The sequence below is a fragment of the Strix uralensis genome, chromosome 10, assembly GCF_047716275.1.
Source record: "Strix uralensis isolate ZFMK-TIS-50842 chromosome 10, bStrUra1, whole genome shotgun sequence".
NCBI lineage: Eukaryota > Metazoa > Chordata > Aves > Strigiformes > Strigidae > Strix > Strix uralensis.
The window spans coordinates 8,369,009-8,395,192 of NC_133981.1; the positions used below are offsets into that span (position 1 = coordinate 8,369,009).

The window sequence follows — 26,184 nt, forward strand, 5'->3', positions numbered from 1 at the left end:
CCCCTCAGAGCTTTCCAAAATAATCACTGATTCCTCAACCAACCTTCATTAAGACAGGAAAGCCACTTCCATCAGTAGCATTGGCTATTTTCATGCCAGTTTGACACTTGCTCAGGAATCTCCAGACTAATAAGCTGCTGCATGAGGTGCTGTTTCCAAACAGCTGAGAGCTGTGCCAGCAGCTACGCTCAGAGCATAAGCAGAAGACAAGAGGTACCTGCAGCTATCGCAATGCCATCCCTATGGGTAGCAGCTCAAAATTCACACTAAGGAGGTACCTAACAAGTGTTAAATAAAAGCAGTTTAGGAGCAAACTGATAGAAGAACAGGTCTGCCCCTGGTAATGAACAATTCATACTTACTGCTTACTGTTTCTAAGGCAGGTACTCGTGTATGGATGAACTCTTGCATGAAGCCTGAGAGGTTCTTGTGTAGGACTGTTTCACTTCATTGATTTTTCTCACTCGTGCATTTCCTTCAAAACTTCTGACCCATCTCTCTCGAAAGCAAAAGAATTGACAAGTTTTTAACTCCAATATTGAGAGAGGCCAACCCCTGTGTCACAATTTGATGCAAAGCAGGCCATCAAACCATGCTTTAAGTGCCTAAAATGTGTTCTATTTTTAAGGTAATTGATGGGACACATGCTGATGCCAAATGCTTGAGAGCAATTTCTATAACGTTGGCTTTCATTTTTTTGCTTCTAAAACCCATACATTTATTTATTTATTGCCAATCCATGGCATTTCCAAGTGCCAAGGCATTAACTGGAATGAGTCGGAGAATGTGTCTGTGTAACATAACCTCGCATCACTTTTAAGAAACTCATAGGCTTGATGGGGCAGTCTAAAATTGACCAACAGTAGCATACACCAAGCATGTCCATCAATGCAGTGTAATGCAATATAGGGATTATAAAGGGTCAGATGATGGGATCTTAACAATAACAACCACTAAGTAACGAGAGCAATCATAGAGAGACACCCTGTGGGAAAAACACCAGGGATCATCTTGGGAAAAAAAAAAACCTCACCACACCTCCAAACTTACAGATATAAATATATCAGATTAAGTTTGTTGCTTAAATAGAGTAAGGACATCTGACTTTTGAAGTATTTGCCCAAGTCACTTGACAGGGAGCTGCAAAGTCAAACCCCCGTGCGAAGCAGCAGGCGCAGTGGTGGCTGACATGGGGACGGGATGGAGCAGCGGGGAGCCCCTTGCCCCTGCCGTCACCAAATCACCACATCTCACTGCGTGGAGGGCTGGCTGTTTCCTTCAGCTCTAAGAGTAGCAAGCAGAGCTGCGTTTCCTGTTTCAGTGGGACCTGGATGCCTCTAATTTGGCCCCAAAAAAGAACATAGTGATTTTATTAAAAATTTTTTCTGGCTTCCATTTTCAGAGAAGTCTGAGAGTGGCTACACTGGGTCCTCCCTATGCAGTAGGAAACCACCTCTGTCATCATCCACATTCCTTACTACAGGGAAAAGAAAATATTAAAATGTGTAAGGGAGAAAGGGGGAGCATGGAAGGTACTTTGGTCATGTCAGAAATTAAGGAGAGAAAATTTTAGCCTGGGGCAGGGTGGCACTGACGCCCCACACTGGCACGTCCAAAGCAGTCCTGCAGGGAAAAGTACACGTGAGTCAGATGTGTACATCTTGGTTTGCATCAAGAAGGGTTAAATAATTGGCTGACAGATGTCTAAACCGTTTCTACTGTTTTAAACCATTTTTAAAAGATCATCCAAAACCCCATGTTTGGGGCAGGGAACAGCTCCACATATGAACGTTGACAGTGACATTTTGCTGGCAGGGGGCTGGGGATGACACTGAGAGCAACTGAGCTGGTCCTGGGGGTCTGGGCTGACTTCTGGCAAACCTTTGCCCCGTTCAGAGTCAAAACATGTTCCAAATTTCACCCTTGAAGCCCGAGTTTCTGTGTCACTTGCCAACGAACAACACTACGCCTCACCTGCCATCCCTCCTGCCAATATAGATGCACTTTTTTTTTTTTTTACTTACCTTGAGCAGCACCCCTAGCACAGAGAACACACAACACCTCTTTGCACTGCTCATTTATAAAGAGGCAAGTCAGTGGCTACAGCAGGGACTTTCTACTCCCAGATATCATTTCTAGCACAATCACAGGCAAAACACCAAAACACCCAGCACTAGTTACATCCCTGCTAACTTGGTATTTTACTTTCCCAGCTCATGTTATTCACATGACCTTGGTAAAATATTTCCAAACACCTGAACATTTTCATCCCTGGATGGTGGTTTGTTGCCTCATCTTCTCAAAGCACAGCACTAACAGTTGCCAAAAAAAATAACAACCAGCCTGTAGTGAATGAGAATGGGTCTGTGAGAGACCATGAGAAATTTTGTTATTTTATGGAGAACAGGCGACCATGCGGGGATGTTGAACGTCTGACCGTGACTCCAGGGAATGAGCTACCACTCTGCCAATGGGCAAAACCAAAAGGTGCCCTGAGGTGCCCTAATGTGATTTCACTTGGTCTGGAACAGAGCTGAGGCTGGTTATGGCCAAAGGGGGACACCAACCCTCTGTGCCAAGGACCCCCAGGGACAGAGACCCACTGCTGCCCTGGGGCAGCACTAGCTCCTGTCTGACGGCCACAGCTTGCCTGGAGCACAAGGCAGTGCAGGCAGACACAGTGCTAAACTGCACACTACCCGTGGGCATTACATAGGGCATTTCCCAAATATTTACTATTATTAAACAAGGGCTTATTCCAAATCTGTGTTCAAGACAGGCCCAGGCTCAGGCTCGGAGATTCAATACTTTGCATCAGAAACACAAGCTCAGACCCTCAGAGAAGATATTCATTCTCTACAAGAGCGTATCTGTGGCAGTATATGCAATTTAGCAATTATTTACTATTAACTCTACCTTTATTCTTATTTGTCCATGCTATAGGTTTGCATAGCAGAGCCTCAACAAAAGCCTCACATGGAAAGCCAGTAGCTAGAATTTAACTTTAAAATGTCCCCTCCCTTTTTTGGCCAAATTTATCGTTTCGCCCCAAATGTTGCATGGCAGTACTATTAAATCAGAACTGTAAGAACATACCACCAAGGACTCTTTGAGGAGCAACAGCCATCATAACCTTTTGAACAAGCGATCACCTCCATGTTTATATGAAACACTGAATTCAGCACAAGCCAGACCAGATAAGAAACAAAGTTGTTCTAGGAAACAATGTCCCCCTTCAGATTAAACATAAGGTGTACCTTTCTTTTATAGCATCCAAACCTATCACAGCACCATACCTTGTATCATCCCACCACTAAAATGTGCCCACAGGCAATGATGTTGGCAGGGCCACGTGGCTATTTCATTCCGTACGCACGAGGCACGTCCTTCCCTAACCTCGGCCCAGGAACAGGTGGAAGGGTTTCTTCTAGAGTTACCCAGCTGAGCCCTGGCTGGCTGCAAACTCTTCTCCATCTGCAGCTCTTCGACAACACTCTTAACGATTAAATATAAATTGAGACTCATGCCCTCTGCGCTTCGCACAGGCAGGAGGTGCTCTGGGAGACTGAGCACATCTCTCTGCAGTCAAAGACTTGCTGAAGGATTTATGGTGATTCCCTCCATGAGGAACAGACACAGATAATGAAGTTGGATAGATGGCAAGGAGCTGCTTCTTGGTTAAAGGTCTTGCTTCTTTTTTCATGAGGGCCCTGCCGTCTATGTCCTACAACCTCTTGGGCTACCAGCACTGGTCCCAACTCACACCATCCTTCCAAGGAGGAAACATCACATCAGGTTTGACTTGCTGCATCAGAGCATGGGGTCATTGTCTTTGATGATAAATCCTGCCCTGGGAGATGATCCATGCGGTCCTGAATCTGTGCCTAACAGCTATGAGGGGAAGGGGAAGATCCTGTCAGAGAAAGCAGGGGTTTGTGCATCAGACAGGGCATCACCACCTTTACCCGCTGGTAGTGTGGGCATTACAGCAACGCTGGGGAGGGGAGAAAGTGTCTTCTTGGGAAAGCTCAGCCAGGCATTGCAGACACACTGTCCTGACACACAAGGGAGCTTGGCCAGTTTGTGACAGGACAGGGCAGGTGGAAGAGAGCACTAAGTAAGGAGGGAAAGAGGGTGCATGACAATATAGCAAACATACAATTGCCTCCTCTTCCTCTGTCCAGGCCTACAAGGGGATCAACCCTGAGGTCCCACCACTGAGGTCAGACTTAGAGAGCAACCAGAGTTTCCAAAGTCCCAATCACACACCAGCATGGGCCAGGACCATTACTGGAACCACCAGCCACAACAAAATCCATCGCACAAAGTTTATACCTGAAAACACATGCAGCCCATCACTTCCTCCAGCAACACCACCTATGACAGGATGAAGGTCCATTTTCTAACTGCTTGGCAAAACAGCAAACATCCGTACATGCAGAGTTACCCAAATGACAAAAATCTACATGCTAATTGATTCTAATGAAGGCTGCATTATGTAGGAAAACGTGGGCTGCCCCCAGATTGGAGCTGTAGGTCCCCTTCCCCTGCTCTACACAAATACCACATTCATTGCTTCACTTGACTGGAAAGCTGGATTATCCCCGACCAGTCTGAGGAATGACACTGGGCTCCCTGTGCAGTCGGTGCCAGCAGCCTGGTGCCTTCAGCACGAGAAGAACAAGGGCGAGAGCAAGGGATGTGACAGGGAGAGACATGACACCCAGCGTAGCACAATAAGAAAAAGCAGACAGAACTGTTTATGTCTTCACACATTTGCAAAATAATTCTTTTTTTCCCCCACTGTATTTATCTCAAACAGCTGCAAAAAGTGACAAAAGTAATCTGAAAACTACTCCAGGAAGTTTCTGTTACCAACAAGATAAAACACTTCTGAGGAGAGGGAATTTTTCTCCTAACACAGGATCTCTAGGAAAAAAAATCCATGGAAATCAGATAATTGGACTTAAGTTAATAACCATTAAATAAAATAAACACAATTAAAACTTTGCTCCTGTTTGCTTTAACTTGATAGATTTCAGTATTTGCATGAGGCCCTGCTATAGCTGAAGCTCTCAGCTTTCTACCTTAGAAATTTATTAAATATGATAGAAAAGCACAAAAAAAGATTAAAGAATACTGTAGAAAAGCAGAAATCTTCCTAGGAGAGGCGTTAACTTATCCAAAAAGTGCCAGGCAAGCTTCTCCCCAGACTCAGAAGCCGCCTGCAAAAGCAGCTCTCCTGCATTAATCCCCAAAGCCCAGGAGATGGAGCAAACCTTCAGCCCCGATAGGATTTCCTACAAACATTTTGGGACTGGCTGGGCTGTGGTGGAGGCTTCTCACTCGCCTGGGAGCCACAGAGCCTTGCTGCATACAGAATATTGCTGCAACATGGCTCACATTTAAGCTGAACAAATCCATGGTGATAAATGAAAAATCAGCAGAAACCTGCAAGAATCACGTCAGATATTAAGTCACCTTGGCCAATAGGTTTCATGTAAGTATGCTCAGGTGAATTAAAGGTTTGTGAACCTTAAAGGTTTGCCTGTGCTTGAGAAGGGGGCTCCTGCTTTGAGCCTCATCCCTTCCTGGTCCCTGCGCCGGAGGAATGTCAGGCAGCTCCCACAGGAGTTTGTCCTCCCACATGTCAGAGTATTTCTGTTCAAAACAGCAGAAAAAAACCAGGCACCAATTAAAAACATCAGGCACTGCTTATTTTAGCACAGTGCCCTAATGCCTTTTTAAGGATTCCTGGCAAGGACTGGTTTTTCTTCTTCATCCATCAACTAAAAAGCACTCAGAAATGCTTCATTCCGTACACTTTTTACGTGGATTTTTATTTCCTCTCCACACATCTCATCACCAGCATGTTCTACCTTCTAAAGAGACACACACTTGTGACACTAAAACTGAACCCTGTGGGTCTGTGGGTCTTCTACAGGGTGTTTCATGTTGTTCACATCTTGGCTTTGTTCTGGATCATACTAAAAAATAATTTCTAAATATTTCTTCAAACTGGAAGGGGCAGAAAGGATTTCAGATGAGTACAAGAGGCAGGCAGGCTCTTCCCTTCAATGCTGCTGGTCAGTCACTAGATGTCCTCGGTAATCCTGGTGAGGAAAGGCTGTGGTTAACAGCAAAAAACACAGATAAGGTAGGAATTCAAACAAAGCACAGGTAATTTGTGATTCAGCTGTAAATATGACAATAATTACAAGTATGTCTTTATTACCTCTTCAGCTGCATTACAGACATGGTCACAGCGCACGGTCATACACGTGTATCAAAACATCACTCCAGAAACACAGTGCAACAAAAGAAGCTGGAAGTGTGCAAAAGTTACAAAGTTAAGGGTCCTGGGGAACAACTGGCAAGCATCAGGTATTGCACAAGCTGCACAGCATCGCCAGCTCCCTTGTTGGCCATGGGCAGGAGGTCCCAGGGGGATGTTGTGCCCTCCCTCTCCTTCCCTGTGCCACCCATGGCCAAGCCCAGCCCTTCACTACCTGCCCCAGGCAAGATCTGAGAAAAGGAAGTTGGATCTTCTTATTCTCTCCTCTTCTGGGCCTCCTTCTTCACTCTGCACTTACACCCTTCATAGATGTTTCTAGGAGCACAACTCTTGCAGGGCCAGGCATGCAGGGAATGACAAGAGGGGTTACAAGTGCCTCACCTGCCACACTACCACTCTTCCATTTCCAGCCCCTCCTCTGCTTAGCTCTTGCTTACTGGAAGCTGCATCAAGCTCTCAACTCTGGTCCTAGAGGTTTTATGCCCAACATCCCCAAATACAGCAAACCATCCTCAACCCAAACCCACCTCAAATTCCCATCTTCTCCACATCATCATCCAAAATTGTCCTGGTCCTGGCCAAGCAAGCCGTGAGGCCAGGCCGAGTGTCAGCCTTGTGCCAACACTGACGTGCTAGACTGAACTAAATCCTGAATGCTAATGGAAAAGCCAATACAAAACTCAATGGCTGCAGCATTAAAGGAATGCAAACAATGCTTTAAATGGAGCAAGACCTTAGTACACACCTCACTTGCTTTGAGTGCTGATAAGTAACTGCCAGCCTGCACTGACACCATTAGTTCTGGGTAAGGTATTGGACTTGCTACTACTCAGCTTCCTGCTCAAAACAGCCATGTTTTATAGCAGCAGCAACTGTGATTCGATGAATGAAGAACTTGAGAATGGACAAACCTCAAAAACTTGGGAGAAATGGAAAAGTATGACAGCACGGGGGTGTTTTTAGAGGGCACATCTGCAAGTTCTTATTAATCGCTATTTTCACCAACAACCTGGAAATAAGAATAAAATTCAGTGGTGGTGAAGCTTACAGATTCCACAGAAAGTAGGAAATTACAAATAACTCTGAATATAGGAGAGTGAGGCTGAATAACCTCAACTGCTTGGTGACCAGGGTGCAAAAGCAGTTGTACATCCAGAAGCTAAGTCGCTCTCCCAGAAAGGTGGGCATCTCCGAGGGCACAAACTCAAAAGACCAGATGAGCAACACAGACCCCAAGAGCCATGCTCCAAATGGGAAGGGCTGCAGCAATTTTTAGGTGCAAGGATAAGCAAGAAGTATTTTCAGAAACATGAAGCCACCTCTGTGCATCACTGCTGGGCTGAGGCTGGGCAGCAGGTCCAGGATAGCAACCCTGCTGTGGGGATGCTGGATGAGCCCCTCTCAGCTCCCTTGGGGCAGCTGTGCCAGAGAGGCCCCTGCAAAGGCACCAAGCACCACTCCTCCCTCCCCTTGCATCATCGGAAATTCTCTTACAGACATGTTTTGGGGGGGCCTGAACTGCCCTGGGCCAAGCTTTCCCCAGCCGAGGCCACCAACCCTCTGCACCCAACCTAACACCACAGGCCAAAAGAAATCAGACCATCACATTTACTCTTTTACTTTAAAAGCCCTGAAATAGCACACACTGCACTTTTCCAAGCACTCGAGTAGAAACAGGAAGAATGCTGAAGTGGTTTTGGTAGCACACGTTTTAGTTTATTGACCTATACAAAATAATAGGTCTAAAAAATTCAGAAGTAGTAAAAGAATAAGCAAAAAGAGCTTTCGCATTTCTAGAAGGCTATACAAATATGCAAAACCAAGGAAATAAGTTATTTTTATTTCGTTTTTGTTCGTTTAATTCCAAATCGCGACTCTAATAATACAAACGACTAAGTACCAGCTTAACAAGTGTGTCCTTCTGTATATATTACATGCTCTGGAATATTGGTAAAAAACGTCAAAAAAGTTTCAGAAACCTTTCTATTCACAATATGAACAAGGAGTAACTAATCCTTTGTATAAAAGAAAAAAAAAAAGAGCACCATTTACGGAATCCTGAAGCACAGTACAGCTGAGAAACGAGAGAGACTTTACCATATGCAAACGAGTCGTTGGAAATTGCGCAAGACAACCCATGCCAATTTGTTCCTACAGATGGATGACGTGAGGTAGGTTTAATCCCTCTTAGATCAAGACTGCAGTCGCACTTTTTTCCTACACAAACGGTTTTGTGAAAATGCTGTTCTGTCACTTAGTGACTTTGCAATGCACCTGGCAGTTCAGATGACTCGTGGTACAATCCTAATGCCCCTCATCTTAAGGCACCCACTTGGCTGTTTGCATCCACCTTAAAATACTGGCCATTACAATCAAACTGCTTGTGGTGTGATCACTGGAGCTCCCCACTGCCCATCCTCAATTCACTGTGGCAGAGCAAGATGTAATCGTCACCCAAACGGGGGTCACTGTGCAGCCACCATGAAAATTTGCCTACTTCTCTGCACAGTGAAGTTGTACCATGGAAAGGTCATTAAATGGGAGATTATTAATTATACTTTATCGTGGAAAAGCGAGTTCAAAGTTTACTGCGTCTGTTTCCAAAATCCACAACCGCCTATAGTTTTACATGACATATTGTATCAGCAAATTCTTTTCTTTCCAGAACTTGCTTGTGGTGCTAACAAACACTCTTAGCAACACTCCAAAAACTGGATAAACTCATTCAAACCTCCATAATAAAAAAAATAATCCAGCCTTCCTTCAAGTAATGTTCCAATACTGATTAAGTCACCCTTTGCGTCACTCACACACACAGTATCTATCCTTCATAAGCTTATGAAAGTCCTTCCAGGTCATCATAAGCCATGGCAGAATAAATTTTCATTTCTTCTTTCAGACATCAGAATTGTGCTCCTAGAATTCCTGGTTTTTCCACAAGAGTCTCCTTTTCACATTTTTTTTTCCTCTGAGGTTTGCCTTCAACACCTTCTAATCTTCCAAAAAAGTGCTTGCTAAATATAAATACTTCAACCAAGTGCTGCATCTAGTCATAGATTAAACGGTGGCTTGCCCTTGCTCGTGTAGGCTATCTGGACTCAAAAAGAAACGCCATTCGTGGTAAGATTTTGTCATTTTGCTACAGTCCCTCTTCATGCTGAATTTAATCTTTCCCAGCAAAACAGCCTGCTTCCTTTTTTTTGTTCGGTTTGGAAGTTCCACCCGAGATCTGCCTCAGAGTCACAGCGTTTTGTGCAAGGCACGCAGGGGTACAAATGCAGGGCTGCAGGCCGTCTACACCAGTGTCCCAGGCTTTGAATCCTCGTGCCAGAACAACCTCTGCTCGTTGCTGTGCAAGTCTTCTTCCAACCGGCTCTCATCATCACCACCCAGCTGGCTCGTCTCCGCATACACTCTGCAAGAGAGACACGGCATCAGGGATGAGCAAAAGCTGAGGGTCTTCCCCAGACCCCCAAGTGCTGCACAAGCTCACACAACTCCCCTGGGCTTGAAGTAATGCTGGTTACTGTGAGTGCACCCAGGCATAATTTGGATCCAAACACAAACCCCGTTTTCTTGCTGTAATTAATAAAAATTGTCTGCAACCAGATCTCAGCTGCTCAGAATTGTCAAGACTGTAGGGTGTATCGATTGCTCATTTGCCATGGTCACATTAAAATAGAAAATAAAACAGATGAATGATCAGACAAGTGATTCAGAATATAGAAAATTAATAGCTCATTTACATAAAGCTGCCAAAATTAGTAGTTTTCAAAGCCCAATTACAGGAAGTTAAGAAATGAGTAGAAACTATTTTTAAACACTGTTACTGCAGATCTTTAAAATCACTGCAATAAGAAAGCCCATGTCATTTAGCTTAGAAACAAGGATCTAGCAGAAGCTTTTACATCTTCTCTTACACTTGCATTTATTTTAAAACAAACAAAATTAAAAATTCATTAATTTCACACAAGTCAGCCTGGCAGCAAGCAGGAACTGCAACCCACAAAGCAGGAGGCACAAACGTGGGTTTCTTACTACGGCTGGCTACGCTTAGCATAAGCGTACTTAAACGGGGCAGCATTTGTGTGGTCAGAGTCATTCCCCTGGGCAGGAGGTCTCTGTCCTCACTGATAACTGCTGGAGCATGATAGCAGGGGGAAGAGACCAGAAACACCGAGCAGAAGCAGCGAGAACACCGCAGGGTTTTCTGCAAGGCCAGAGCAGACGCTGGGCTCCCCACAGTCCTCGGGAGAGCCCCATGAGCAGGGCAGCTCTGCAAACAGCAGCACGTCCCACCTCGGTCCTGGGTCAAGCTCTGCCAAGCGAGATGCGCTCGGCAGATGCGGTACCACCTTTGAACGCCAGCACTCAGACATGAGGTTGAAGAGAGGGGTTGACTTTCCTTCTTTTTCCCCAAAGTTTATCAGCACAGAGACTACAGCTTCAGAAACACACGAGGACTGCATCCTACCAGACTGCTGATGGGGGGCAGGAGAGATGTCCTGTCACAGGGGGTGAGAGGGACTGGGCTCGGTGGGTGCTCTACCCGCAACACTGCTCTGAGCATCGCAGCTACCAGCGAGTGCAAGATCTTCAATGGTTCCAGCATCAGCCAGAGGAAAAGGCTGTGCAACAAATGAGTTCATCCTGCACTATGACTGCTTCCCCCCTTCCTCGAATATCAGGGGTACAGTTCGCGGTGGTACAGCTGATCTACTCCACACAGAGAAGACTTGCTCTCAGAGTCAGTAATTACTCTGCATCCTGGCCTTCTGAAATCAAGTTGATTTTCTCAGAAGTTTTAACAGCCTGTGAAATGCAGGAAGGGCAGAAAATCTTGATGTACTCTACTCACCTGCTCTGCAAAGGAAGGTTACCATAAACATTCCCGTAACAGCTGGTATAAGAGGAATGAGACAACGTATCATAGTCTGAAAGTCCCAGTGCAAGCGGGTTTCGCCAGTTCCCAGAAGCATTTGCAGAAGATGCTGGAATTAAAAAAAAATTACAGCAAATTAGCTCTTTCTCCAGATAAATCAGCTGAGACAAATGAGACAATTCTCATTAGCGATCTCTACAGGTTTCTGCAGGACACACAAGCAGACAATGCAAACACAATGTGATTTACAAGCCCTGTAGGGAGGAAAACACTGTGCAGGTGGTGTTTTGGAGCCAGGGAATCTCCTTAAAAAGACTTTCTGACCCAGCCAGTGATGCTCACTGTACTGTATTTTGGAAGCCATCACGGTAACTGCATTTACATGGCATAAAGTTTTGCACCTTGCTTCTAGCTGATAAACACTCCTGTTTGAAACCCATATGGCTCTTTGTGCTTCTTTGGACTACTGTGCTTTTAAAGAGTAAAACGCAGCTTTACCCACAGGAGAGGGCAACAAAAGCAAGTCTTCCCAAGCACAGAACAAGAAGATCCTATTCAGCTCCTCATCTACCTTTCCAAGACAGAGCTCTAGACTTGCGTCTGCTGACTTCACTGAGGCAGAGGAGGGGGGCAGAATTTGCTGCACAGCAGGGACTTACAAAAACACTCGGCATAGAAGAAATCAGACATTACCCGAAGAGAAAGACGACACCCGACTGCTAGGAGAGCACGGCACCTGCAGACCAGCAAAGCCCAAACTCCTTTGAGATCCTCTGTCAGACTCAAAGCCTGCCTGCAGGCTATGACTCTGTTCCTTTTGGCTGGAGGCACGTTGGTACCAACCACGGAGATGTTCTGCTACTAAGGCCTTGTGAATGTTTTTGGTTATATGCTCCGTTTTAGCAACTTGCTTCCTTGGAAGCCTTAGGGTTGCGTATGGGTTGTGCGGTACTCTGTCCACTTCATCCTCATGGTAAGACCTGAATTCCCTGTAACGGTCGTATCCGTAATGTGCCGATGAGCGATAGGAAGGATTGACACTGTACTGTCCTTCCGTATCACTCTCATAAACATATCCTCCATTGTAATAAACGTCAGATTCGGTGTATGGGGAATATCCAGAAATATAGTAACTAGAGGAAGGCTGCTCCTGACTTTTGTGGTAAACACCATTGCGGATATCCTTCTGGGCAAGATTTGGCATACTTCCTGAATTTGCAGCAGAAATGTTTTGTTTCTTTGACCGTCTTCGACCCCTGGTCCTGTTGTCAAGCGTCTGAGTAGTATAGTAGGGATTGGGAGTAGGCGTCACGCAGTAATATTCTGCACTTGACTGGCTAGTGTAGGATGATCCATCATCAAGGATCTCTGTGCTGCTGCTTCGCTGGGACTTTGAGAGGGTGAAGGCTGACTTTTCAGCAGGAGTCTCAGACAGCAGGTGGGTTTGGGATTCCAGACTTCCACTGCGCTGCCGGCAATGGTGCGGGGAAACATCTGGCCTGAAACAACACAGATGTAGGTTGGTTAAAGGCAGTCACACACAAACATACAGAGTTGGAGAGAGCACGCATGGCAAGTCAGGCATGCTGCCTCCCCAGTCAAAGCACAATACAAACCCAGTCTTATCTTTCCACATAGGACACCTGCACTGCAAGAAATTCAGCTTGGCTGAATTTTAAATTTGCCGCAACAGGAGGAGATATCTCATAAAAATGTATCATGGTGAGCAAGATTAATTTGTGACAGGGATACATGCAGCAAAGCTCAAACACTCACATTTTGTAATAATTTACAGGAGGGCACCCATCAGTTTTTAAGGAGGTGAAGTTTACTCATGTAACTGAGCGAGGAGCAGAACATAGGAAGACGGGTTTCCTGTGGCTCTCTCTCAAGGACACACTACCCCAGACAAATAAACCATGAGTTCTTGATAACATTATAAGATTTATAGCATCTCTCCTTACCCAGCATGGATTCTCAGCTGTCTAATAATTCAGGTGAGCTCACATTACAGCTCTCTTCCCATAGTAAGGGCACTAATTGGGATCTCTCTCCTCTATCCGGCCACTTTTTCAGCGGGCTTGTAGGAATGTAATCCACAGGAGACATCTGTCAGCTTGTGATCAAGTTTTTGTGGGGAGACCACCAGCTGACAGACAATACAATTTTGTAAGCATCACTTTGTTAGAAAACAAGGCTACAAAGGAAGTTTAAAATAAATTCTGGCTATCTTATAAGTATTCTACAGAAACTGTTTGAATATGCATTACTTGTTAAAACTCCCTATAGGTGCCTATCTGGAAGCAACTCTTCTCCTGTAGTCTTTCATGATCAGATGAGCAATATTTGTGTGCCAGCTTCCATTTCGCTCCTAGTTTTTCAGACACCCACTTGTGTGTGCTGCTATTTGCCCAGACAGTGTTTGTGCTCACATAAATGCTCTCATTCGCATGTCACAAAGCTGGTGCAGAACTGTGCCAGAGATGGCGGCCAATATTAACCCTGTGCCTCCAATATCCAAGAAAAAGCATTTTTAGAGCCTGACCCTGTGGTAGAGAAAACTGCATCTGCTTTTATCCTTCTGCTAAGATAGACACTTTAAAACAAAGTCCCCTTACTGTAAGTGGCTGCTACTGTAGGCATTGCGTGTGAGTACGGGTGTGGTAGGCATGCTTCTCCCTCCGTGGGGCTGGGGCGGCCGGTCCAGCGTTCGGTAAGGACTGCTGTGAGTCGAAAGCGGGTCCCTGTAATGAAGGGGACAACCCCAGCTAGGTTAAATGCCATGCAAGTCGCAGCACACAGAATACATGCACCCTAAGTCTTGAAGAGACAAAACAAAGGGCAGAAAAAACAGGTAAGGGTATAAGCCAAAATGTCTTGCTAACAATTTTTTTTTCCTCTTCATCTTGCTTTTCGTCAAGGGCATAACTGGATCTGTTTCCCCGTATAAAGAACAGAATTGTTAAACATGAAGAAAAATACAACCCCTTCTTGTAGTTCAAGGGGCATCCTCACAGGATGACTAGTAGGAAAAGCTGCTGCCAAAGGACAAAAGTATGAAGCAGACAAGAGAGAGCAGGTAAAAGCAAAGGAATCGGGTTTTTAAGTGAAGCACATCACAGCTAAATGGTTATATATGGCTATAATTCAACCTCTGAACTTCATGTGGAGGAGTGTTCTGCTTATCTTGAGGAACAGATGAGAAACACACAATGACATGACATTGCTCAAAACTTTTAAAACATTTTAAAGCATGCCCTTCAACAGCCTGCTCATACAAGGCACAGGCCAAGAAGTATCAAGATCACTGGGAATTCTTACACCAAGAACAACTAGCACCAGACCCATATAACATGATCACACAACCATCAGCAGAGCTACTGCTACCAGTGCGCTCCATGGAACTGTTGTTCTAGCTCAGAAAGTGCCCAAATCCCATGGTTACATACAGGAACATCAGGCAGGGACTGCAGCTGGCACTGCTGATGGTAGCTGGTTGAATCCCAATAACTCTGCTCTTACACAGAGTTGTCCATTAGGAATTCTGTATGCTTTGACAATGTACCTGCTGAAACATTGATACCATCAGGAGGGATGGGTATGGTTTGGTGTTATCTGAAGCCATTAAACACAGTCATCAGGAAAGCTACAAGTTCTTTAATTAATACTGAAAACAAACCACAGAAACAAAGGATGACAATACTGGTGGGCGAGAGCAATCCCTTAAATACAGCCCTTAATAGTAAGTTTCTCACCCGTCTTGAACCTCTTCACAAAGACTACACTCCCCTACAATTTCAGAGACCGTGACAACTACTTATATGTACTTATACACACTTTTGTTACTGAACAGGAAATTTAGCTCCCATCACCAAATCCTGTAATCGGAGAGGAGCATGGAGGCAGCAGGCTCCGCTGGAGCGCCTCTAGTAACAGGAGTCATGGCAGGGGCAAGACGGAGCTCATGCCAGCAAGGCGGAGAGCACGGCAGCAGCGAGACGGGCCCTACCTGGAGTGTCTGGTTTCCGAGAGCTGCTCGTTTATGGATGACTTTCTGAGATGAATTCTTTCCACCCCGAGGGACTTTGGTGGAGGAAGCCTTGGAGAAAGCTGCGCAGAGCTAGGTCTCTGTGCTGGCACAGGAAGCGATTCACTGACTGTTGGAAAGGAATATGTATTTTGTTAGCAAAATCCTTGATATTTTTGCCCTGTATGCAAATCTACAAGTTTAGAAAGGCTCTCCTGCCTGCACCAAGCTCTCCTCCATGCAGACAGGATATCACAGAGGCTCACACAGATCTCAGCAGCACCAACTCTTACGGAGGTTACACACAGCTTGGGGCTGTGCCAGATCGCAAAGTGGAACTTCCTTGGGAAAACACCTGTTTGCAGCACAACCTTTCCCAGAGCCAAGCAGGCAAGCTCAGCCTCTGCAAAGGCCAGTTCCTCTCCCTCACCTTCCAGCTCTTGACTTGAAAATGACATTTTAAGAATTAGTTTTGAAATACAACCTAGAAGGGACTGACTTCAAAAGCAACTGAATGAGCAAAGACGACTGACAGACACATTTGGCTGAAGGCAACTAGGAAGACGCTGGTTTGATCCTGGTTCTCACTTTGCTTAGGGCACAACCCAGGTCCCATCAGAGCCAACAGGAAACTCCAACTAATACATATGAATGCAGGACGAGCCTCACAGAGGACACGTTCACAAGGCAAAGGCCTGGCTTTACTTCTACTTGTACAAGCAGGAACCAGGTGTAACTCCATTTTAAAGCACCAGATGGATTATACAAGTCTAAAACTGGGACAAGTGAGATCAGAATCAGGCCCTAACTGAAAAGTGAGTAATAATTTAGATAATGTTTGTCCCCAAATGGTGATTATCCAGTTTAAGGGAGAGGCAAGCCAAGTCCCTTCTACCTTGTGGAACAGGGTGTGAATGTGTGTGTCTGTGGGTGTGTGTGTGAAATGAGTAAGCTGAGCAAACACCAGAGCCATGCAAGATGCAAGTTCACTAGGTAACAGATAAACGTAAACAGATCGTTAATATCTGTGATTATTCTACTTTCTTATAAGTTTTATAGTAGCTGTGAGGACAGAAGGGCTGGGCAGACCCTCCCAGCTCGTAAGTTCTCCAGCTACCCATACACCTCTGGCCATCCACAGCGCGCTCAGCTTGCAGGCTGCTCATGTTAAAACCAACCACCTTCTCTAAAGGCAACTCGGATCTGCTCACAGAGCAGAAACTTTCAATAATTAACTCACTACGAGGAAATACATTCCCGATTAAGCTCTTTTTTCCTCTGCTATGAAGTATTTTGTGATCGAAAGCCATTAAAATAGTAGGCTAAAGGACATGAAGTCAAAGAAATGTCTCTGAACAGGCACACTCCATAGGAAGAAAAGGATAAGCAACATACCATCATCATAGGTGGTTGTATCAGACAGGGAGCTGCTCTCAGATGGAATTATATCATCTGTGAACAAAAACAAGCACTTTAAGCATAGGAGAGCCAACATCAATTTCCAAATATCACATCCAGTTTATTTCCTACAGCTTCAGAGCCAGCTAGCTGCTACTTGTAATGCTGCAATCTGTATGCTTTAGCCCTCAACAGCTTGAAGACAGTCCTGCTTTGGAGTGTATCATGACCTAGTTGTGTTTGCTGCAGTTCAGCAAGCTACCTATGTAATTACCAAAGGAGATTTTTTTCAGCTGCAGCAGGAATCAGGCCAAGATTTACAAAGGTGTTTTCCACCCAGCTTCTAGCAGATCTCACAGGGTGTTTTAGTGCTTCAGTAGGAGTCAGGAGCCTACAGACATGTACATCTTGGCTGCTAGCATCTAATCTCTAGGTACACCTCAAATCCCACCAGGTAGGTACAAAATGCCTTTTGAAATTTGGCATTCACTTTTGAATGTTTCATCAGCATACAAACTCTGTTTCAATTAAATCAGTATCAATCCAGAATATCCACTGATTTCAATCAAGTTACTGCAAATTCCAGAACTGTTGTATGCACATTCCAATTTTTTTCCTGTTTCTTTTACATTTTGTTATTTATTCATTTGCCTGCATTTGCCTGTCCTCTCATCTTGATACTACACACTACCACTTGCTCAGAAACATTCTGTCCTTGCTAAGCTTTAGAACAGACCAGCAGCAGCAGAGAAATTAGGCTGGTGATAAAAAGGAGCACTAGATATAATTAACCCAGAGAAAAGTCTGTTCCTAGGCCATTTCTGGCAAGACACAGCACTGGTGGGGTAAAAAGTCTACAGGAACCTCCACATGATGGAAAGCAAGCAAGAAAAGACAGTGGCAGCCACTTTGTATATGACACCTGCTTCTTCCATCATGAGCACGTGCAACATACATTGCTCCCTTGCTGTCGCAGTTTGCTGCGAGGAAAGACCTGGTTACAAGAATTTGTTAAATAGAGCAGCTTTTCAAGAAGAGCAAAACATCAGGGCTGGCCCCTGCCCTGAGGAGACTTGTCAGACCACTGAGGATGGGTTGCAGCTCTGCTTGCAACCCGACACTGGGAAAAAGCTTCAGGGGAGTTAATTCACATGAATTTGACCACATGTTGGTGAAATATGGAACTGGGCCCAGTGCAAGGAGGAAAAACACACCTACCCAGGGGGGGAAAAAAAGCCAGTCTAAAGCTATGCTGCTGGATTCGGGGGGGAAAAAGCCAGTCTAAAGCTATGCTGCTGGATTCGGGGGGAAAAAAGCCAGTCTAAAGCTATGCTGCTGGATTCATGTTGGGTGTGCAATGCTGATATACGGGGGAGCTCTGAATTTAAATTCTCTATCTGTGCATTTCCCTGCGAAAGTGGAAGAAACTGTGGGCTACAGAGGAAGCAAAGGAAATGAGAGTGGAACATGGGGAGCAGGAGATGGTCCAGTATGTCCTTCACCTCCCATGCCTTGGGGGCTGGGATGGAAATAACTATGGTTTGATTCAATAAATCAATGTTACTATTGAACATGTTATTTCCAACGGTCATTCCGCAAATTGACAGACACAAGTGACTCATCACTGCTCAGCCTTCTGAAACCCTGTACATTGAGACCGAGAGTACCATCAGTGATGGTGAAAAGCTTACACAAAATCAATTACTGAAGCAGACAACAGTTGTGCTTCGGGTGAACAAATACATGCTGCAGGGAAAGAGTCAAGAACTGGAAGGGAACACAGCTAACTTACTGCTGGCTAATCTTTGCTCTCTTACAGTCCCTACCTGCAGGGAGACCCTCCGAGACACAGAGTCTAGTCCCTTCTGGCTGTGTCCACCTTCCCAGACAATAAACAAGGATGTCACATATCAAATATTGCAGAATGATGGGCTAAATGATGGACCAACTCCTAAGTTGCTTGTTTGCACAAAAGGACAAAAAACTGCCTGCAACAAACAATAGTGACTGTGCACGGATGCTGCCTCACGGGGCTCTCGATGCTCATGGGCCTTCAGTAGCTTCCTGGTCGTTATTACACATCACATGTCCCAGGTAATACAGGACTGTCTACAATTAGTATCCAGGTTCGTGAGCAAGAGACTGGAAAAACAGATGTTTTCCTCATCTCTGTCGATCAGGAACTAGCTGGGCCACATTAAACAGCAATCATCAACCTTTCAGAATAAGCACTTTGTGATGATGGATAGCCCAGTGCTGCTGTGGTTCATGTTGGGTAAGAATCCAAACCAAGCTCTCAACAGGAATGGGACATGGCAAAGGTTTTCCCAACAGAAATGTGGCAATGCACAGGAGAAGAGCCTCCTCCAGGGAAAATACATGTTGGCAAGAGGTCTCATCTCAAGGGTCAATAAGAGGATATCAATATAAACGCAGAAAATTCTTGCATTTTCTTTCCCACCCTGCAATTCCCAGGAAAAACCCCACTAACCTCACAAAACAGCATTTCCTCTGGGACAAAGGGGAAAAAATAAAGCAATTAAATATTAACAATTATTCATATATATTTTCCACAGATGTTTTCCTTCTCCCATGTCCTAAAACTGTTAATCACTGTGGAAACTACAAGAGCCTGCAATACCTATGAGCTTTTACAACTCCCGAACTCCTTCAATTGGCTTGGATACTACCAAGTTTCCACGCTTTATCCTACAAAGCGGCAAGAATCTCACCACCCCTGGGAAGAATCACACTTTCAGAATGGAGGGGCCAAGGGTATACGCTTTCACTATGTTAATCAATGGCAAATGCATTTAGTCAAAAATGCTTGTCTCTATTTGCGTTCATAAACTCTTGAACTTTGCTTATGTCTTACTGGAAATCAGTAATTTTTAATCAAGAAACAAAGTCTGTAATCCTTTTTTCCCTTGATCTCGTAGAAAAGCTCACACACTCTATATTTTTGCTGGAACTGCAGCCTTGCGGAAGGAAAGGGAGAGAGATCTTACATGTGGCAGCTCAGACATACAACTGCCCGCAATACACTATGAATTCAGACACCACACCGGTTTCAGTCGCGATGCTCCTGCCAGCCTTTCTAAGTGTGGCACCTTCAGTCTGTACCTGGTGCTGGAACATGTCTCCACTTGTTCCTAAAACTGCAGCTTATTCTGCCCTCAGCCTATAAGCAGTGCACTTATATCAGATGCAGCAATTGCACCTCTCCTTTTCTTACTTAACTGCCATGAAGAAGATAAAAATAATATAGAGGAGATGTAAACAAAACTTTTAAGTGAGCCAAACCACTTTTTTTTTTTTTCCAATCAGAATGCTCTCATTTACCTGGTAAAGTAAGAGTTGATTTCTGGGTTGGTTTTTTGCCACACTTGATTCTGTACTCATTTATGGAATTTTCTATTTCTTGCAGCTTTTTTACAGCATCAGCATACTCTTGCTTTCTTTTCTTCTTCACGTTTTTGCAGAGGTCTGGCTCACTAGCAAGTTTCTTTGCAGCTTCCACCAGCTTTTGCTGTATGATAAAATTGCTCTCCAACTCCTGCAAAGTGGGATCCTGCAAATTCATGAGATGAGTTATTTGCTTGGATTCTGGGTGGAAATTATCAATGAAGGTTATTGAATAGAAGATCTGTTTTTTGGTAATGAAGTGAAATCTTGAGCACAAAACACAGAAATATCAAAGCTATATACATGAGACAATCTCAGCATATAAAACTCAGATTTTATTTCTATGACTAGCGTAAGATTCTGAGATCTCTTGAGAAAGGTCCAAAGTTCTCAAGCCTAGGTGACTTAAGACACACTTAAATTCAGGTTTAGACAGCTAAACCTCCTGTTCAGAGTCCAAGCCTGAAAACATCTGTTCAAAATCTCTCCACTTCGGAGAAAATAAAAATGGAAATTGATACCACCATACCTGCGTAACAGGGACTTAGAGGCTTTAATTAATTGTTTGTAAACAACTGAGATGCTCAGATGAAAGGCACTGCAGCATTGCTAAGCAACACATTACTGAATCTGGTCAGTAGGATTTTGTTTCAATAGTGTTCAAGCAGTCTACATAAAATCAGTCTGCTGCAGACATGGATTACAGCAGTCCTGTAAGCCAGGGCAGTGAGGTTTTGGTGAAAGACAGATGCAAAGTGCCTAACACCTGCTTACTACTTGGATGATACAGCTTGTTAACAAATCTCATGAGGAATGAGGGGTAATGGTACGTGTCCAGAAACTACAAATATCTGAATTACCATATCTCCTGAGTCAGTCTCTGCCAGCAGAGTTCATATTAGCTTCTTGAGCAACACAGAGCTTTTACTTAAGTGAAACTTGTGTGAAGCCAGAGACAAATCTCCCCCTGTTGTCACCTGATACACAACTATGCTCACAGACAGATGATTTTGCAAGGGGGACAGTGCACACCCCTGCCACGTTCTCAGTTCAAACACAACTTCAACACGTCACAAATCAACGCTTGACAAAAGCTCATAGCCATGGGTTGCCAGTGTTACGAACATGCTCTTCTCTAATTAGCAGCAAAATGTCCATTAAAATTTGAGCAGCATGACCAAATCAGGGGCTCAGGTCAGGGGATTTTAAAGCCTTTTGAAACAGCCAATTTCCTGGTCATTTCAAAGGCAGTATGGCTGAAATAAGGGTGGTACCTGTCTAAATTTCCTAGTCTAAGCAAGTGACTGTCCCAGCTGCCTCCTCTTAATCAGGGAAGAGCTGGATTATTTACAAGCTCTGGCCCCAGGTATGGCCACCCCACCTCTGCTGTGAAAACAAACTGCAACACTCACCTCTTCACTTGGGAGCAGGTTGTCATCCAGCTTGAAGGCTGTGCCAACACGTCTCCTGACCTGGGGAGGTTCCTCTCCAGTGCTCAGAGGATACTCCTTGGGCATCTTGCCCGTCAGCTCCTGGGGAACAGAGAGGGCTCCATGTGAAGGTCCAGAAGGAGAAAAAAGCCCTCACCCACCCTGACCCCACTGTAAGGTGCAGTTCTCACCGCCTCACGCAGGCAGATTTTCTTCAGCTCCTCAACTTTCTGAAGCAGTTTCTCCTGAAGGAGTTTCTCTTTCTTCTTTAGTTCCATAATCTTCTCCTTCTTTTGTTCTTCACTGACCTCCGAATCCTGAGAGCCTGAAAAATACACTCTCTGTATCAGAGGATTTGCAGGCAAAAGCCATTTTTTTCTGGTTAAGGAAGCCAAGATCTCCCCAAAGCAGTCCAGCCCAGCAAAACAACACATTATTCAAAGTACAACAGCCAGCTCATGTCATCCAGCCAGCAGGCCTTAAGGAAATCTGCACTTTTTCAACCCCCTGATATATATACTTGCATGGTAACTCCCAAGTATACACCCCAAAAATCCACCACCCAAAACATAAGTCATTGCATTAGCGATATCTACAATTATACTTGATATTTTGGCTTTGACTTTGATTTCGAGACAGACACTGAGGCTCCTCACTCAGGCTTCACCTTGAGGCACCTACATGTGGCAGCCAGGCTTTTATCTCCCCTCTTTTTCCTTCCTCCACAGTCAAGGGAGAGATCCAAAGTCCACTCCAGAGCGGAGCTTTATTTGGAAGCATTTATCTTGTCTGCTCATTTTTGAGGAAGCTCAGGGTAATTCAACTCCTAGAACAGGTGCTTAAAGTTAGCCTGGATCAAATTTCCTTCAGACTTTGATGAGACTTACAGTCATTCAAGGACTGACTGGTAAACTGATATCAAATTATTCATGGATCAAGAGTATATGGGTGCTTATCAATCTAGCATATTTTTATTTACTTATTTAGTTACGAGGGAGGAAACAGCATGAAACAGTTACTGTTTCAGATACATAACTACACATGCCTTCACATATGTCACTATTTATGGTCAGCTAGCCTCATTTTCCCTTTTAACATACACAAGCCCCACGGTACTTCGCCACCTTGCATATACACAAATTGTTACCTGATGAGATCAAACTGCCATTGCTGGCCATAATAAGCTGGTTCTTTGCCTCCAAAGTCACTAGCTTTGAAACTTTTGGTGTTCCCATCTCTGTCAGATCCATGGCGATATCATCCAAACTTCTGGCTGAAGGAATTTTTGCCTGAAGGAGTTTAAAAAAAAAAAATTCAGCCTTCTCGAGTTACCTCTAACTTCAGAACATGGGGTCACAGAAGGTGACGTTTCACAGCACATCTCCCACAAAATTAAGGGCTAAAGCAACAGCATCGTGCAGGAGCTCACGGTGCACAAGGCTGTGCTGGCATTCTTCTCCCCCTCTGCCCCCAAAGCCTGAACCACCTCCCAACTCAAAATCTCTTTGCTGTTTGCAGTGTGCTTAAAATGAACAGGAGAAGGAGACAAAAGAAAAAGCAGATTAAACACTGAGATGTGGGAATTCCCTCTTCTGTGATTACACTTCCATAGCCCTTAATTGCAGGCAGGCTAGAATGGATCGAATAACAATACTGTCGCTAATAGTCCGCTCAAAAAGCTGACAAAAAAGATTTGTAGTTTTTCTCTGGAGAGTAGTTCATCCATGTAAAGACATAAACCAAAGGATATACAGGAGAAGTGTTGAAACTTATGCCGACAGTAAAATGCCTTCTAACTTACTTTGCTTTGCTTTCTGTCCAAGTAAAACTGGTGTTGACTGATTGCCATCACCCAGATGGACTTGATCAGGGAAGTGTTTGCATACCAGGTTTGCACTACCAGTCCACTCTGACCAAAGGTCCTTCTTGACACTGAAATTCTGAGGAGGTGAAAAGAAATGCAGTTTCAAGACAGGTCTTTGAGGTTTAAAGTCCCAAATGCCTCTCTCTCAACCAGTTGAGGCTCTGCCTTTATTTTAGAGATGTGAAAACTCATGTTTCCTTCTCCCCACCACCCGGTGCTGCTGCCTTTCCTCCCTCCTAACCTTCCCTTAATTTTACAAATTTAAAGTCTCTTGAACTTAAAGTTGAGCTTTGCAACATGGAGCAGTTGTGCTGCCAAGACCAATGGCTGTGTATGCTACAAACCTAGAAAGGGCAAGCAGACTGTCATGGGGGCCTGAAAGGAATGGTCAGGCAGGACAGGGGATCTGGGGGGATCAGAGGAACATCATGCTGCTCTTCCTGGCCCAGCTGAGAGGCACGGTGGTCCTCTGCCAGAGGTAGAAAGGATGGCAGCAGGAGAAACAGAAAGGAAGGTGGAGTCAGAAATTCACCCTGGGCAAAGGCTCTTTCTTCTTGGGAGGGATCTTGCGGGGAAGGCACAGGAAAGCAGCCTGCAGGTGAGCTCCCACCCTAACTGGCAGTGCTCCTTTGGGCCCCTGAAGACTCAAGCTCAGAGGAAGGAGCATCCTTGCCAAGGCAGGGGAGGGCAGGAGGTGAGCAAGAAAGTCATGTCCGGGTCCTGTGGGCTGCGTTCCCAGGTCTCATGCTGCACAGGCATGTTACAGCAGCCTCCTGGGAAAGGGTTTCATAAAGTGAGCCAATTTGGCCATGACAAATAGTCCTCCCTCTGTTCCAAGAACTCCCTCAGTGGACACCACAGGCAATCTGACAGAAGGACACCCAGATATGTAACACATCAACAGTCGCTCCAGGTTGCTCACTACGACTGTGACCTTCCCCCTCTGCAACACCACAGCACCGCCTGTCCATCACCCACAGCCCAGCTCCAGCCCCAGACTGCCCTGCCAAACCCAGGATCAGGCTCAGTGTTGCAAAGCCCAGAGTAAACTCAGATCAGTGCTGAACTCAGAGGCACCTCCCATCCCCACCTGCTAACACGAGATGATGAATCCCCAGTCTGGGTAAAGATTCATCCTGCTGCTACAACTGCCTCCTCCAGCCTTACCTGCGGGGATCGTGTACTTCCACAGCAAATTTCTTTTCACGGAAATAAAGGTTTTCCAGCTGTTTCCACTGAAATAGCTAGGAGAATTGGGAGAGAGAAGCAGAGCACTGTCACTCTCAAGAATCACTGGTATTCTCCCTGCAAGGTTATGTAATTTCTGCAAATTACAATTCCTGTGTATCTTCAGCTATGGCATGGACTCAGCCATAACAACATTCATAACGTAAGTAAGCACATAAATATATAGGATGCCCCTCAAGTAATTTCACACTCTTACAGACAATGCATTGCAGAATGAGGATTTTGCCTGTGACAACATCTGTTTCCATTAACAGCGCATTTAATTTCACTGCTAGAAGTTCACTGATATCTTGGGAGGGCAGCTAAAGAAGTTTTCTCTGATTAAATGCAAAAGTCTCTGTACAAAGTAATTGCAGAGACACCTATGGTCACTTCCCTCAGTCAGAACACCCCCAGGGAACAGCAGCAGCTCAGGGAAAACCAGGACCTTTCTATTCTGAAGATACTAGGTGAGAGATTCAGCATAATCTTGTGGAGCAGGGGTACAACATGTACAGAGAAAGAGCAGCTACAGGAGGAAGCCACCCCACCACGCATACTTCTGTAAGGAAACCACAGATTTCCTGCAAAGTGCCAGCTGGGAAAAGAGATCAAAGTCAACCAGGGCTTGACAGCTGCACCCGTGGGATCAGAATTTCATACAAATCCGCTCTCCCTGTGCACCAGCATTAGCCACCCTCTGGGGATGATCCACTGGGGGTTGCATCTTCTCAGCCCAGCTTTGGCTGAGCTGTTCCCTGGCCCCCCGGTGCAGGTTTCTGCAGCACCACCTCCTGCCTCTCCAGCAGCACCAGGGTGTGTGGGTGCACATGGAGACCCGTACAGGTGTCCCCAGGGACGTGACCTGAAGATGTTGGGGGGCTCAAGTGCAGCAGCACACGCTGTAGTTTACAGCCAGCTACTTCCCGGAGCTAAAGCCCACACCAAGGTGCCTGAGGAGCTTCCACCCAGGCTGGGCAGGCAGGGCCAGCGTTATGCAGGAGAGAGCAGCCTGTGACACCAGCGATCCAGCCCAGGCACCCAAGCCATTACTGTGACCCCCTCCTTCCCCACTGGAGCGTTTCAAATGCCTTCAAGGCTGCAGACACCACACCAGAATTCCCCAGCACAGGCAACATTTCTGCTGACCTCCGCCAAAACCCGACAACACTGCACTCCGACTATGGAAGCACTTCAAGTTTTGTAAAAGATTACATATTATGCCATGCTTCATTTGAAACATTCTTAACACAGATCGTAAATGAAACCTAACCCAGTGCATGTGCTCGTGGGGAAAACTCTGGCTCTTTCAGTGACCTTTCCCTCTGTTTAGTTAAAGCTTTCCTTTCTAGTACTACAATTTATTATTAGATCCTGCTATATGAAAAACACAGCAAGGGGAAATGTCATGTACTTAAACTAATAAGCCATTTTCTAAAAGACCGTGGAAGTTTTACTCTGCTGCTTAAGTAAGTTTATCTTTGTATTAAAGGCACCCTGTCTAATTGCACTGCTTTCAGAAGTGCCCTCTTTATAACTTGGCACCGAACTTTTAAACAAATACATTTTTAAAAATAAAATTAAAAAGAAAAGAGCTCATGCAAGTATGTCAGGATGTTGAGTAATAGCACCCGTGGGTGCCCCAGCACACAGGGA

The 26,184-nt window shown here is 45.1% G+C and overlaps 1 protein-coding gene across 7 annotated transcripts in view; it reads right to left on the reverse strand.

Annotated features, from left to right (window-relative positions):
* Window positions 1-7,985: 7,985 nt before the first annotated feature.
* The window catches only part of FRMD4B (FERM domain containing 4B), an 85,973-nt gene continuing 67,774 nt past the window's right edge, over window positions 7,986-26,184 (reverse strand). For 6 of the 7 annotated variants that reach the window (XM_074879129.1, XM_074879127.1, XM_074879133.1 and 3 more), the window contains 12 exons: window positions 24,469-24,545; window positions 23,239-23,377; window positions 22,585-22,726; window positions 21,629-21,762; window positions 21,420-21,539; window positions 19,945-20,173; window positions 16,600-16,656; window positions 15,187-15,334; window positions 13,796-13,921; window positions 11,871-12,676; window positions 11,154-11,286; window positions 7,986-9,710 (listed from right to left, as the gene is read on the reverse strand). In XM_074879129.1, the coding sequence (XP_074735230.1) occupies window positions 9,590-9,710; window positions 11,154-11,286; window positions 11,871-12,676; window positions 13,796-13,921; window positions 15,187-15,334; window positions 16,600-16,656; window positions 19,945-20,173; window positions 21,420-21,539; window positions 21,629-21,762; window positions 22,585-22,726; window positions 23,239-23,377; window positions 24,469-24,545 (2,232 nt within the window). In that variant the 3' untranslated portion in view covers window positions 7,986-9,589. Of the gene's footprint in view, window positions 11,071-11,153; window positions 11,287-11,870; window positions 12,677-13,795; window positions 13,922-15,186; window positions 15,335-16,599; window positions 16,657-19,944; window positions 20,174-21,419; window positions 21,540-21,628; window positions 21,763-22,584; window positions 22,727-23,238; window positions 23,378-24,468; window positions 24,546-26,184 lie in introns of all 7 variants that reach the window. The other variant, XM_074879128.1, reaches the window with a different exon arrangement.